The sequence below is a fragment of the Oncorhynchus masou genome, chromosome 3, assembly GCF_036934945.1.
Source record: "Oncorhynchus masou masou isolate Uvic2021 chromosome 3, UVic_Omas_1.1, whole genome shotgun sequence".
Lineage (NCBI taxonomy): Eukaryota > Metazoa > Chordata > Actinopteri > Salmoniformes > Salmonidae > Oncorhynchus > Oncorhynchus masou.
In genome coordinates this window covers 23162775-23178489 of record NC_088214.1, presented here as the reverse complement: position 1 = coordinate 23178489, position 15715 = coordinate 23162775, and the positions used below count along the sequence as shown (strand labels likewise).

At 43.5% G+C, this 15715-nt stretch overlaps 1 protein-coding gene across 1 annotated transcript in view; it reads right to left on the bottom strand.

The window, feature by feature from the left end:
• The window catches only part of LOC135513017 (solute carrier family 22 member 23-like), a 77210-nt gene that overhangs the window by 21819 nt on the left and 39676 nt on the right, over window positions 1-15715 (bottom strand). Inside the window, exons 4-5 of the mRNA XM_064935651.1 lie at window positions 3643-3811; window positions 2266-2393 (exon numbers count right to left, since the gene is read on the bottom strand). Coding sequence (XP_064791723.1) covers window positions 2266-2393; window positions 3643-3811 — 297 coding nt within the window. The remainder of the gene's footprint in view (window positions 1-2265; window positions 2394-3642; window positions 3812-15715) is intronic.

The window sequence follows — 15715 nt, the reverse complement described above, 5'->3', positions numbered from 1 at the left end:
AGTGTCTGATCTGTTCATGGAACGTCTGGGGGTCTCGAACAGCCTTACTTCGGGGTTTCACCCCGAGAGTAATGGGCAGGTGGAGAGAGTAAACCAGGATGTGGGCAGGTTTCTGCGGCCTTATTGCCAGGACTGGCCAGGGGAGTTGGCCGAGATGGCACAGAACTCGCTTCGCCACTCCTCCACTAACCTCTCTCCCTTCCAGTGCGTACTGCGGTACCAGCCGGTTCTGGCACCTTGGCATCAGAGTGAGACTGAGGCTCCTGCGGTGGATGACTGGCTCAGGCACGTGGAGGAGACATGGGAAGCTGCTCGTGTTCACCTTCAGCGGGCTGTGCTGCGCCAAAAAAGGGGCCTTCAGTATCTCGTGGAGTGGTAGGGATACGGTCCGAAATTATAGAACTATTATCAAATTAAATCAGACTTTAGCAGTTTTGATAATGAGAAGGCCAAGTGCGGTAAAGGGGGTGTTTGAGAATAAGAACCTCATTCTGAAGGCATATAAGCAAATACATTAACTTGACTTGTGCTCATTTAAGGACTTAACCTCTAGATGATGCATCATTGGTGAATAAAACTTTATTTAAAAACTGAAACTTTTTTTTTTTTATAGCTTTTACAGGAACTTGAAAAAGTGTCACGGTAATGAAATGTCCACAGACACTGTATGTACGTAATATATATTATAGTTTAATGTAAACTTTAATTAGTATACCATTCTTATGATTTATGGACAAACTTTTTTCTCTCACTTTTTTATGACCCGATTATCTGGACACATTTTGGTAATGAGGATTTACAGTGAAAATGTAGAAAATTCAAGCGGAAATGTAAAATGTATTTAAAATAAGACACGTTCCCAAAAACACCTTAGTCCTCAGAATGATGCATCATGCTTTTGTAACTCAATTTGCTACAGACATTTTAAAACTGATTTCATGAGAAGCATCCAGTCATCTCTTGTCTGCAGGAATCTGGCCTGGCTATACTTATCCATTATCCAGAAACTAAGGTAGAGGTCAAAGGGATTGACCTGGTCCCATCTGTTGTCTATGAGCGATGCCTCTCCCTTTCTTCTTCTGCCCCTCTCCCTCTAAAGGCCCTAATAAACCGTGTTGGGGAAACAACTCTGAGAATATAGTTTACCAAGCTACCAATACTTCACACTGGAAGAAAGCTACCCTTAAGAAAAATATAGTTTACTTAACTAAAGTTACTTAGAAAAAGTGGTTCACAACATCCAAACTACTTTGTGATAATTATTATTATCTAAATCTGAAATGTCATAGAATACAAATTGCAAGAACAGATCACTCTGGAGTCAGATGTTAACTGAATGTATATTTATCCTATTTAACAATTAAACAATGTTTGAAGTGAGAATTAGGCAGAACTGATTCTTTTTTTGACAAAATGTAGTATGTAGTTACACTAGCTACACTGCTACATGGCAAAAAAAGTAAGTAACTACTGAAAACACTACTGGATTAGAATTTGTTCCACCAAGCTACTGCAAAATGTAGTTACATTACTAGTTGAACTACTTCTAGTTCACTACTCCCCAACACAGGTAATAAAATTAATTAGGGTCTGGAGGGCTGGGTCCATGATGTCACGGTGTAGGTTTACTACCCTGCCGAAGATATACCTCCACCCCCAGGAGAGAGGGTTGTTACTATGGTAACCAGGCAGAGAGAAAGGAAGGGGATCTCCCTCGTCAGTCAAGATAATCCATATAGACTGTTGACTGAACAACAGGGACCTACACTCTACTGAGCCTGACCAGACCTTTCTGTCTCAGAGAGAATCTAACATTGGCATTATTATACTGTATGCTTATGGCTGCGTTTACACAGGCTGGCCAATTGTGATATTTTTTCCACTAATTTGTCTTTGACCAATTACATCAGATGTTTTCACACAATATCTTTTTTCAGAGCTGATCTGATTGGTTAAATGACCAATTAGTGAAAAAATCGATCTGAATTGGGCTGCCTGTGTAAACACAGCCAGAGTTTTGTTCAACGTATTCAAAGTTAATAGATAGTGAAAATAATGAAAAGGAACTAGAGACTATCCTAACTGCCCTTGCTAGAGATATTGTCTAAGAAGAACCTTTCACTTCAGGGATCAACAAACATTTCACTTCCAAATAACAACATTAAACCCATAGCAGAGGAAAGAAATGAATCCAAACCAAAGACAAAACACTTGGGATAATTAGATAGTGTTAATTACAGTAATAATTACAACAGTGATCTCTACCTGTAAGGATGTGGTCAGTGTCCAGCTCGGGGTTGACCTGGTTCTTCTTGATGATGTGTCCCATGATCCACTTGGAGCGGCCATACTGTTGAGTGGCCAGCAACCACCGCAGAGACTCAGGAAAGATCCTGCATGGAGACAAGACAGAACACTCACTCCTCAATAAAATATGAACCGCTGAATCAAAATGAAATTAGTACCTATTTTTTTCACTGGGATTTAACGAGAGGCTGATAGGAATCTCAATCCATCATTGTCCTCCTCAGGCTCTGTGGGAATCCCTGAGTCTGAAAGTGTGTGTGGCCATGTGCATATGTGTGTGTGTATGTGTATATCCATGATTGCTTTCTAGCGGATTGAAACTCGGATTGAATCTGCCTTTAGAATGCTTTCATAACTTGTGGATATCAAGTCCTTTGTTAACGTGTGCAATTTGAAGGGAATGAAAATGACAAGAGCTGTGATTCTCAAGGATGAAGTAAAACCCATAAGTTTCTTCCCCTTGATCTGTTGGCAGCTTTCTCAGCAGTCAGGTACACAGTGTGAATACAGGGTAAATGATGGTTCATTCATTATTATTTATTACCCAGGCTTTAAAAAGACCGGCTGTATTAACATGTACAGTAGAGGTCTTTTGAAGGCTCTTAAGCTATAAAGATGATCGGAGATTAGGCATACCTAAATAAGAGGGAAACACAGCTGGAAAAACCCAAGAAGCTTCCCTCTGATTCTATACATATCTGATTAACCTCCAGTGTCTGGGGAACTACACAGATAATACTTCACTTCCGGGTGCTCCCATGCCCCTCTGGCCCCTCTGGCCCCATACTAATTTCATACTTGCTATATTGTATTTACTTTGCCACCATGAACTTTTTTTGCCTTTACCTCCCTTATCTCACCTCATTTGCTCACATTATATATAGACATATTTTTCTACTGTATTATTGACTGTAGGTTTGTTTTACTCCATGTGTAACTCTGTGTTGTTGTATGTGTCAAACTGCTTTGCTTTATCTTGGCCAGCTCGCAGTTGTCAATGAGAACTTGTTCTCAACTTGCCTACCTGGTTAAATAAAGGTGAAACAAAGAAGAAGAAATAAATACATAATATGAGCATTGGATAAATAGAACCTACATTAACATAAAGCAGAAACCAATCATGAACTGTAGTGTAAGATAATTGGGAGTAGCACCTAATCAAGTGAATTAAATCAGTATTTTCTATGTAAATGGGATCACCTGTATGCATATAATAAATAGCTAAATATATCAACACTGAGCTGCTAAATTGTAGCAGGTGTTGAAGTATAGCCTGGTCCTAGAACAGTTTTGCACTATGCCAGAGATGGGGAGTAAAGTAGCTTCTGTCCTCACCAGATATAAGCCAGCATGAGGAGAAGCGGGCAGATGATGACAGCCTGCAGAACCTGCCAGTCTCGACAGACGTATGCCATCCCTGGCATCAGGAGCTGCCCAACCAGCACCACGAAGCTGGCAACCATGGTCATGGAGAAACGCCAGGCTGGTAGGCACAGCTCAATCCCTGGTAGAGAGAGAGGAGAGAGAGGTTAGATTACATGGACCTACACTACAAATAGACACTCTGACCCCAGACACAGTTCCATCTATGATAGAGAGGGTGCAGAGGGAACACAAGGTCAACAATGACACTCCCACACATACACGACTTGACAGAGAGAGTGGACAGAAGGGAGAGGGGTCGACACTACAGTCCATCCCTGGGAAGGAGAAGAGTTATCCTGATACCGATGCCACTCCAGTATTGTGAACATTATTGTCACTTTTTTATTTTTGTATTTTAAATGTACCTTTATTTAACTAGGCAAGTCAGTTAAGAACAAATTCTTATTTTCAATGACGGCCTAGGAACAGTGGGTTAACTGCCTGTTCAGGGGCAGAATTACCTTGTCTAGAACTGATTCTAAATGTATGACTGATGCTACTGCATAAACCTGCATTCTCATGCAGAGAATATGGGTCTATTAGTCTATTTTAGCTGAAGAGCACTGACTCTTCCATGGCTAGGACACGACACAGTCCCTGTCCTGATCTGACTGAACCAAACCTATTGCAGTGAAGTAATGAGGGTCTCCTTCTACAAATGTCTTCCCAGTCACTTTCAGAAAGTCTTTGATTCATTTATACGGACATTAGCATGCATGCCACCACCACGCTAGCCGGCACAAACACACAGAACTCAGCCCCTTAGCAAGCTAGACACTGCGGCAGCATAGCATAGAATAAAATAGGCTATATCAATCTTATGAAGCTGGTGAGTGGTACTGTACTGCAACAACTGTTCCCTTTCCTTCCCTTGTCTTTCTCAGTCTTTTGTCTTCCACTCGTCACTTTATATCTCCTCATATTTTTATTTTTATTTTTCTCTGCTCCAACTGGGTCTTTTGAGGTGACAGGCCCGGCATAATGCACTGTCAGCAGGCTTCAACTCCACCCCCGAGGAAAAGGCAGGAATTTCAATTAGCATCTTCCCCCCTCCTAGCTAGTATGAATAATGCTCTGTGTTCACGGGACAGTAACGCAGCAGGAACGACAGAGCTAAGACTGAGGAGGAGGAGGAGAGAGGAGAGTGGTGAGAGAGAGGGAAGAGAGGAGAAGGAGTGTTGGGTTTTGTGTAACCTCACCATGACACTGTGACAGTAACGCAGCAGGAACGACAGAGCTAAGACTGAGGAGGAGGAGGAGAGAGGAGAGTGGTGAGAGAGAGGGAAGAGAGGAGAAGGAGTGTTGGGTTTTGTGTAACCTCACCATGACACTGTGACAGTAACGCAGCAGGAACGACAGAGCTAAGACTGAGGAGGAGGAGGAGAGAGGAGAGTGGTGAGAGAGAGGGAAGAGAGGAGAAGGAGTGTTGGGTTTTGTGTAACCTCACCATGACACTGTGACAGTAACACAGCAGGAACGACAGAGCTAAGACTGAGGAGGAGGAGGAGGAGAGAGGAGAGTGGTGAGAGAGAGGGAAGAGAGGAGAAGGAGTGTTGGGTTTTGTGTAACCTCACCATGACACTGTGACAGTAACGCAGCAGGAACGACAGAGCTAAGACTGAGGAGGAGGAGGAGAGAGGAGAGTGGTGAGAGAGAGGGAAGAGAGGAGAAGGAGTGTTGGGTTTTGTGTAACCTCACCATGACACTGTGACAGTAACGCAGCAGGAACGACAGAGCTAAGACTGAGGAGGAGGAGGAGAGAGGAGAGTGGTGAGAGAGAGGGAAGAGAGGAGAAGGAGTGTTGGGTTTTGTGTAACCTCACCATGACACTGTGACAGTAACGCAGCAGGAACGACAGAGCTAAGACTGAGGAGGAGGAGGAGGAGAGAGGAGAGAGAGAGGGAAGAGAGGAGAAGGAGTGTTGGGTTTTGTGTAACCTCACCATGACACTGTGACAGTAATGCAGCAGGAACGACAGAGCTAAGACTGAGGAGGAGGAGGAGGAGAGAGGAGAGAGAGAGGGAAGAGAGGAGAAGGAGTGTTGGGTTTTGTGTAACCTCACCATGACACTGTGACAGTAACGCAGCAGGAACGACAGAGCTAAGACTGAGGAGGAGGAGGAGAGAGGAGAGTGGTGAGAGAGAGGGAAGAGAGGAGAAGGAGTGTTGGGTTTTGTGTAACCTCACCATGACACTGTGACAGTAACGCAGCAGGAACGACAGAGCTAAGACTGAGGAGGAGGAGGAGAGAGGAGAGTGGTGAGAGAGAGGGAAGAGAGGAGAAGGAGTGTTGGGTTTTGTGTAACCTCACCATGACACTGTGACAGTAACGCAGCAGGAACGACAGAGCTAAGACTGAGGAGGAGGAGGAGGAGAGAGGAGAGAGAGAGGGAAGAGAGGAGAAGGAGTGTTGGGTTTTGTGTAACCTCACCATGACACTGTGACAGTAATGCAGCAGGAACGACAGAGCTAAGACTGAGGAGGAGGAGGAGGAGAGAGGAGAGAGAGAGGGAAGAGAGGAGAAGGAGTGTTGGGTTTTGTGTAACCTCACCATGACACTGTGACAGTAACGCAGCAGGAACGACAGAGCTAAGACTGAGGAGGAGGAGGAGAGAGGAGAGTGGTGAGAGAGAGGGAAGAGAGGAGAAGGAGTGTTGGGTTTTGTGTAACCTCACCATGACACTGTGACAGTAACGCAGCAGGAACGACAGAGCTAAGACTGAGGAGGAGGAGGAGAGAGGAGAGTGGTGAGAGAGAGGGAAGAGAGGAGAAGGAGTGTTGGGTTTTGTGTAACCTCACCATGACACTGTGACAGTAACGCAGCAGGAACGACAGAGCTAAGACTGAGGAGGAGGAGGAGAGAGGAGAGTGGTGAGAGAGAGGGAAGAGAGGAGAAGGAGTGTTGGGTTTTGTGTAACCTCACCATGACACTGTGACAGTAACGCAGCAGGAACGACAGAGCTAAGACTGAGGAGGAGGAGAGTGGAGAGTGGTGAGAGAGAGGGAAGAGAGGAGAAGGAGTGTTGGGTTTTGTGTAACCTCACCATGACACTGTGACAGTAACGCAGCAGGAACGACAGAGCTAAGACTGAGGAGGAGGAGGAGAGAGGAGAGTGGTGAGAGAGAGGGAAGAGAGGAGAAGGAGTGTTGGGTTTTGTGTAACCTCACCATGACACTGTGACAGTAACGCAGCAGGAACGACAGAGCTAAGACTGAGGAGGAGGAGGAGAGAGGAGAGTGGTGAGAGAGAGGGAAGAGAGGAGAAGGAGTGTTGGGTTTTGTGTAACCTCACCATGACACTGTGACAGTAACGCAGCTGGAACGACAGAGCTAAGACTGAGGAGGAGGAGGAGAGAGGAGAGTGGTGAGAGAGAGGGAAGAGAGGAGAAGGAGTGTTGGGTTTTGTGTAACCTCACCATGACACTGTGACAGTAAAGTAGCTGGAACGACAGAGCTAAGACTGAAGAGGAGGAGTAAAGGGGAAGGGGAGAGGGGAGATGTGTGGGAGAGTAGAGAGGAGAGGGGAGAGGGTTAGGAGGGGAGAGATGAGAAGGGGTCAAGGTGGGAGGGGAGAGAGGGGAGGGAGTGTTGGGTTTGGAGTAACCTCATCCTGATTCTCTGTGGGAGTTTTGTGAGTAAAGTCATGGGTCACTGGGAATAGCATGGGTTGGTGTTATGTGGTTTTGTGAGTGTGTGACTCGAACATATGGATGTACTTACAAAACATTCTACAGAAGTACTATGAACTCCTTACTCCAGCTGACCCTAATCCTCCACATCCCTCCTGATCAGCAGTCCCACACTGCCCTGCACCGGCCCCAACCTCCAACCATCAGCCCAGGTCCTGCCCTGCCTGCTGCCACAAATCCCAGCGCTCAGGTGATGTCACACACAAAGCACTCACAGAAGGCCACAATGGCACAGGGGTGATACTGAGGTGACCCACGGGTGACCAAAAAGGAGTGACCAAACAGGAGTGACCAAATGCACTAAAACAGGACTTTGTTAACACACATGATGACAAATGACAACTGACAAGACTTATCTAAAGCCATGGTGGGGGACAGCATTGGTACCAAGGAGTAGCCTAACCATCAAAAGCCATAATCTGCCAAAAGCCTCTGGTTTGCAGCCTCTGTTCATCAAGTAGTCCAACACAGTGTGGATTCTGGAATGGAACATGCAACTTGAAGAACATAATGTCCAGTGAGTCAAAGAGGTTCCATTGTTCTGAGAACATTACAGTATCTGACCACTAGGGGCCCACAGTGATGTTGTTTCCCTGTCACCAGTGGGTAACACACCACACTGACCTTTCCCCGGCAGTCACATGATCTCCTCATGGCCCCATGCCATGTCGTCACCCCCTGCCTCCCCCCCCTGCTCCCGGCCACTGGGTTTGTGTGTTCCCAGCCAGTAAACAGCTCCAGGTCCTGCTCCTTCTAAATACAGTAAAGATGTGGTGGTAGACATATTATACTGTACAGCTATAACGATCATTCTTAAAAAGATTGTAGATAATAAGACTCAGAATACTGCTTCCTGTTTTTTTCTTAAAGAGAGTGTACAAATGGAATAATGTGTGTGCAACCATGTGCTCAATATCCAGAAAGGTTGAGACTGAATTGTGACTGTGTGGACGTGTTTGTCTATGCCTCTGGGGACCAGAAGTCAACAAAGAAGGGTTAGGGTTAAGGTTAGGGTTAAGGTTAGGGTTATTAAGGTTAGGTTTTGGGGTTAGAGTTAGAGTTAGCGTAAGGGTTAAAGTTAAGGATTAGGGAAAATAGGATTTTGTGTCCCCACAAGGTTAGTTGAGTAAGACTGTGTGTATGTGTGTGTGTGTGTTTGTGTGTGTGCACGCCTGAGTGCATGTGTGTGTGTAGTAGGCCTATCTCATTCTTTGTGGACTTTAAGTGAGGCCACACTCATTGATCAATACCTTATCTTAAACTGTAAGGATCAATAGGCTATGGGTCCAAGGCCTCTGAGGAATAGAGGGATGTTTAGGTAACAACTTCACAGTAATACTACATTGATCCCTACTTCCAAAAAGGCATGACAATATTTGCAACTTAGAACTTTGCTTGCTGAACGTGGGTGAATGTGTGTGAGTATGCATGCACATGTACGTTTGCTTGTGTCTCTGTAGTAAAAACAGACATTACTATCAATGCAAAAAGGATGTATCTGCGGTTTAATCATTACTACAAACAGTTGCAAAACGAGTTGTCCTACTTTTGCGACAAAAATGTGCATTTCTATTGGACAGACTCAGGTAGGTCCCTCTGGTAGGTAGGTCCCTCTGGTAGGTAGGTCCCTCCGGTAGGTAGGTCCCTCTGTTAGGTAGGTCCCTCTGTTAGGTAGGTCCCTCTGGTAGGTAGGTCACTCTGGTAGGTAGGTCCCTCTGTTAGGTAGGTCCCTCTGTTAGGTAGGTCCCTCTGGTAGGTAGGTCACTCTGGTAGGTAGGTCCCTCTGGTAGGTAGGTCCCTCTGGTAGGTAGGTCCCTCTGGTAGGTAGATCACTCTGGTAGGTAGGTCCCTCTGGTAGGTAGGTCCCTCTGGTAGGTAGGTCACTCTGGTAGGTAGGTCACTCTGGTAGGTAGGTCCCTCTGGTAGGTAGGTCACTCTGGTAGGTAGGTCCCTCTGGTAGGTAGGTCCCTCTGGTAGGTAGGTCACTCTGGTAGGTAGGTCCCTCTGGTAGGTAGGTCCCTCTGGTAGGTAGGTCACTCTGGTAGGTAGGTCACTCTGGTAGGTAGGTCCCTCTGTTTGCTGAACCTATCCAATAGAAACGCTAGTTTTCGTCGCAAAATTGTTTGTATTAGTGATTACACCTCAACTCTACTAGTCCCAGAGGAGACCCCAGACAGACATAAAATACATCCAGCCAGTGTAACACAAACACAAATAATGACAAAATAGCACCAACAAAACCACAGTCATCAACCTGGTCCAAACAGTGGACGGATTAGGTGTACCGTTGACTCCCTACACCATGAGAAGGAAAAAGAGGCACAATGCAGTCTGATGCTATGCGGTCCTGCTCTGTTACTTTGGACAGTGGGTAAATGTCACTTATCCAAAGGGTGTTGTAATATCATGTTGTGAAAGCGTGAGTTATTTGAATAACACAGTCTCTGCAAAATTGGCCTACTACGGTATCAAGCTATGGAAAAAAGGTCCCCATCCATCCACCGCACTGGGACTTCTGATAGGGAGGGATATAGACCCCCAGGAGAGGATGGGGGCTAGGGGTGAGAGATAGGGATGGAGGGATATAGACCCCCAGGAGAGGATGGGGGCTAGGGGTGAGAGATAGGGATGGAGGGATATAGACCCCCAGGAGAGGATGGGGGCTAGGGGTGAGAGATAGGGATGGAGGGATATAGACCCCCAGGAGAGGATGGGGGCTAGGGGTGAGAGATAGGGATGGAGGGATATAGACCCCCAAGAAAGGATGGGGGCTAGGGGTGAGAGATAGGGATGGAGGGATATAGACCCCCAGGAGAGGATGGGGGCTAGGGGTGAGAGATAGGGATGGAGGGATATAGACCCCCAGGAGAGGATGGGGGCTGGGGTGAGAGATAGGGATGGAGGGATATAGACCCCCAGGAGAGGATGGGGGCTGGGGTGAGAGATAGGGATGGAGGGATATAGACCCCCAGGAGAGGATGGGGGCTAGGGGTGAGAGATAGGGATGGAGGGATATAGACCCCCAAGAAAGGATGGGGGCTAGGGGTGAGAGATAGGGATGGAGGGATATAGACCCCCAGGAGAGGATGGGGGCTAGGGGTGAGAGATAGGGATGGAGGGATATAGACCCCCAAGAAAGGATGGGGGCTAGGGGTGAGAGATAGGGATGGAGGGATATAGACCCCCAGGAGAGGATGGGGGCTAGGGGTGAGAGATAGGGATGGAGGGATATAGGGGAGGAAGGAAAGGAAGTTTGCCTAGCAGCCGGGGAATGTACACTCAGCACAAAAGTGAACTTTACCCTGCTCAGAGGAAGCACTGAGTGTGCATCTTATCTCATGTATCTAGACACAGAGAGTGAGGGAGTGGGGTAGGACAGGATTCTGGGAGAGAAGGAATTATGTGAATCACCCACCCAGTCATAGATTCCCTCCTCCTCATTGGAGAAACTCCTCCATTTCTTCCGCCTAGACATCATTCTCTGTCTCTATGAGAAATAGGGCTGATCTCAGCAGCCATTTGTCTGTAGTGCTTCTACATCTGCATTGCTTGCTGTTTGGGGTTTTAGGCTGGGTTTCTGTATAGCACTTTGTGACATCGGCTGATGTAAAAGGGGCTTTATAAATAAATGTGATTTGATTTGACTAGGTGATCCATGTTCAGTTAAGCCTGGGTCCAACATGCCTTCATTATAAGTCTCTAACTGATCCTAGGTCCTGAGGGTGACTGAGCACAGTGCAGCAGGCTGTGGCTGGTGTCCTCAGGAAGCCATATCCATACTGGCTGAGGGGAAATGAAAAGCTCTTCTCTATAGCAGAGAGATGGACAGTGTCTGCTAATGTAAACAGGCCTGAGTGATACATCCACCCAGATAAAGACCCATTGACAATCAATTAAAACGTAGACAGGTAGACAGAGAGAAAGATAAACTGATATTGAAGCTACAAGGATCCAAGACTGGTGAAGCATGGACTCAGTTCAGTCCTACATATTGCAGCAGGAAGGGGAACAGAACTGGGCCAAATCCTGTCTGAATGAACCAGCTTTACTCCCCCACCACCAGAGGGGAAACAGACCAGGATAGAGCAGGGAAAACAGGGAGTACTCTGCCCACTGGCTCACACGGAAGAGAGGCTACGGATATGACCTATTACAGCTATGTAGTCTTTAGAGTTGATTAGTGTTTTCCTGTTTTTCTGTTCATACAGTATCTCTGCCGTTTCTATGTGCAATGCTAAATGTATAGCAATGTCTCTGCTCTAAATGTATATCCATGTGTCTGTGCTAAATGTATAGCAACGTTTCTGTGCTAAATGTATATCCATGTGTCTGTGCTAAATGTATAACAACGTCTCTGTGCTAAATGTATATCCATGTGTCTGTGCTAAATGTATAGCAACGTCTCTGTGCTAAATGTAAAGCAATGTCTCTGTGCTAAATGCACAGCATTGTCTCTGTGCTAAATGTATATCAATGTCTCTGTGCTAAATGTATATCAATGTCTTTGTGCTGAATGTATATCAATGTCTCTGTGCTAAATGCATATCAATGTCTCTGTGCTAAATGTATATCAATGTCTCTGTGCTAAATGTATAGCAATGTCTCTGTGCTAAATGTATATCAATGTCTCTGTGCTAAATGTATATTAATGTCTCTGTGCTAAATGTATATGAATGTCTCTTTGCTAAACGTATAGCAATGTCTCTGTGCTAAATGAATATCAATGTCTCTGTGCTCAATGTATATCAATGTCTCTGTGCTAAATGTATATCAATGTCTGTGCTAAATGTATATCAACGTCTCTGTGCTAAATGTATATCAATGTCTCTGTGCTAAATGTATATCAATGCCTCTGTGCTAAATGTATAGCAACGTCTCTGTGCTAAATGTATAGCAACGTCTCTGTGCTAGATGTATATCAATGTCTCTGTGCTAAATGTATATCAATGTCTCTGTGCTAAATGTATATCAACGTATCTGTGCTAGATGTATAGCAATGTCTCTGTGCTAAATGTATATCAATGTCTCTGTGCTAAATGTATATCAATGTCTCTGTGCTCAATGTATATCAATGTCTCTGTGCAAAATGTATATCAATGTCTCTGTGCTAAATGTATATCAACGTCTCTGTGCTAAATGTATATCAATGTCTCTGTGCTAAATGTATAGCAACGTGCTAAATCTCTGTGCTAATGTCTGTCTCTGTGCTAAAATGTCTGTGCTATGTATATCAATGTCTCTGTGCTAAATGTATAGCAATGTCTCTGTGCTAAATGTATATCAACATATCTGTGCTAGATGTATAGCAATGCCTCTGTGCTCAATGTATATCAATGTCTCTGTGCTAAATGTATACCAATGTCTGTGCTAAATGTATATCAACGTCTCTGTGCTAAATGTATATCAATGTCTCTGTGCTAAATGTATATCAATGTCTCTGTGCTAAATGTATATCAACGTCTCTGTGCTAGATGTATATCAATGCCTCTGTGCTAAATGTATATCAATGTCTCTGTGCTAAATGTATATCAATGTCTCTGTGCTAGATGTATATCAATGTCTCTGTGCTAAATGTATATCAATGTCTCTGTGCTAAATGTATATCAATGTCTCTGTGCTAGATGTATATGAATGTCTCTGTGCTAGATGTATATCAATGTCTCTGTGCTAAATGTATATGAATGTCTCTGTGCTAAATGTATATCAATGTCTCTGTGCTAGATGTATATGAATGTCTCTGTGCTAAATGTATATCAATGTCTTTGTGCTAAATGTATAGCAACTAAATGTATCAACGTCTGTGCTAAATGTATATCAATGTCTCTGTGCTAAATGTATATCAATGTCTCTGTGCTAAATGTATAGCAATGTCTCTGTGCTAGATGTATATGCATGTCTCTGTGCTAAATGTATAGCAACGTCTCTGTGCTAAATGTATATCAATGTCTCTGTGCTAAATATATATCAATGTCTCTGTGCTAAATGTATATGAATGTCTCTGTGCTAAATGTATATCAATGTCTCTGTGCTAAATGTATATGAATGTCTCTGTGCTAAATGTATATCAATGTCTCTGTGCTAGATGTATATGAATGTCTCTGTGCTAGATGTATATGAATGTCTCTGTGCTAGATGTATATGAATGTCTCTGTGCTAGATGTATATGAATGTCTCTGTGCTAAATGTATATCAATGTCTCTGTGCTAGATGTATATGAATGTCTCTGTGCTAGTATATCAATGTCTCTGTGCTAGATGTATATCAATGTCTCTGTGCTAGATGTATATGAATGTCTCTGTGCTAGATGTATATCAATGTCTCTGTGCTAAATGTATATGAATGTCTCTGTGCTAAATGTATATCAATGTCTCTGTGCTAAATGTATATGAATGTCTCTGTGCTAAATGTATAGCAATGTCTTTGTGCTAAATGTATAGCAACGTCTCTGTGCTAAATGTATATCAATGTCTCTGTGCTAAATGTATATCAATGTCTCTGTGCTAAATGTATAGCAATGTATCTGTGCTAGATGTATATGCATGTCTCTGTACTAAATGTATAGCAACGTCTCTGTGCTAGATGTATATGAATGTCTCTGTGCTAGATGTATATCAATGTCTCTGTGCTAAATGTATATCAATGTCTCTGTGCTAAATGTATATGAATGTCTCTGTGCTAAATGTATATCAATGTCTCTGTGCTAAATGTATATGAATGTCTCTGTGCTAAATGTATATCAATGTCTCTGTGCTAGATGTATATGAATGTCTCTGTGCTAAATGTATATCAATGTATCTGTGCTAGATGTACATGAATGTCTCTGTGCTAGATGTATATGAATGTCTCTGTGCTAGATGTATATGAATGTCTCTGTGCTAAATGTATATCAATGTCTCTGTGCTAGATGTATATGAATGTCTCTGTGCTAGATGTATATGAATGTCTCTGTGCTAGATGTATATGAATGTCTCTGTGCTAGATGTATATGAATGTCTCTGTGCTAAATGTATATGAATGTCTCTGTGCTAGATGTATATGAATGTCTCTGTGCTAGATGTATATGAATGTCTCTGTGCTAAATGTATATGAATGTCTCTGTGCTAAATGTATATCAACGTCTCTGTGCTAGATGTATATGAATGTCTCTGTGCTAGATGTATAGCAACGTCGATGATGTACATGTGATGGGGAAAATGGATTCAGTTACATATCGCAATATTATCTTTGGTCAATATTATATTAATATTTGACTCTTAAGTATCAACTTTATTTCTCTGACTGATCAAAACAAATGTTTTCATGCTCTCTCTTTTCCCTGCAGCAGACATATAGTGAGCAATATGTTTGGATCATCAAAACGCAATAAAATCACAGTATTAAAACGCAATAGATACAGAATCGTGAGAATCGCAATATATAGTGCATTCTGAAAGTATTCAAACCCTTTGACTATTTCCACATTTTGTTATTTTACAACCTTACTGTAAAATTGATTAAATAGTTTTTTTTCTCATCAATCTACACACAATACCCCATAATGACAACGCAAAAACAGGTTTTCAGAAATGTTTTCAAATGTATTATTAAGTAAAAAAATCTAAATATAAGATTTACATAACATTTATAGAACATTTACATAAGTATTCAGACCCTTTACTCAGCACTTTGTTTAATCTTATTGGGTGTGACGCTATAAGCTTGGCACACTAGTATTTAGGGAGTTTCTCTCATTCTTCTCTGCAGATCCTCTCAAGCTCTGTCAGGTTGGATGGGGAGCATTGCTACTCAGCTATTATCAGGTCTCTCCAGAGATGTTCCTTCGGGTTCAAGTCCGGGCTCTGGCTGGGCTCTAAAGGACCTTCAGAGACTTTTCCCGAAACCACTCCTGGGTTGTCTTGGCTGTGCGCTGTTGGAATGCTTGATAATGTATGTGATATCAAGAGAGACGTATATTTTCTGGGTGATTTAAATATTGACTGGCTTTCATCAAGCTCCCCACTCAAGAAAAAGCTACAAACTGTAACCAGTGCCTGCAACCTTGTTCAGGATATCAGTCAACCTACCCAGGGTAGTTACAAACAGCACAGGAATGAAATCATCAACATGAATTGATCCCATCTTTACTAACGATAAAAAACTGTGCTTGAAAGCAGTATCCAGATCCATCAGATGTACTGATCACAATATAGTAGCCATAGCTAGGAAAACCACAGTTACAAAGGCTGGGCCTAATATAGTGTATAAGAGGGCATACAATACGTTCTGTAGTGATTCCTATGTTGTTGATGTAAAGAA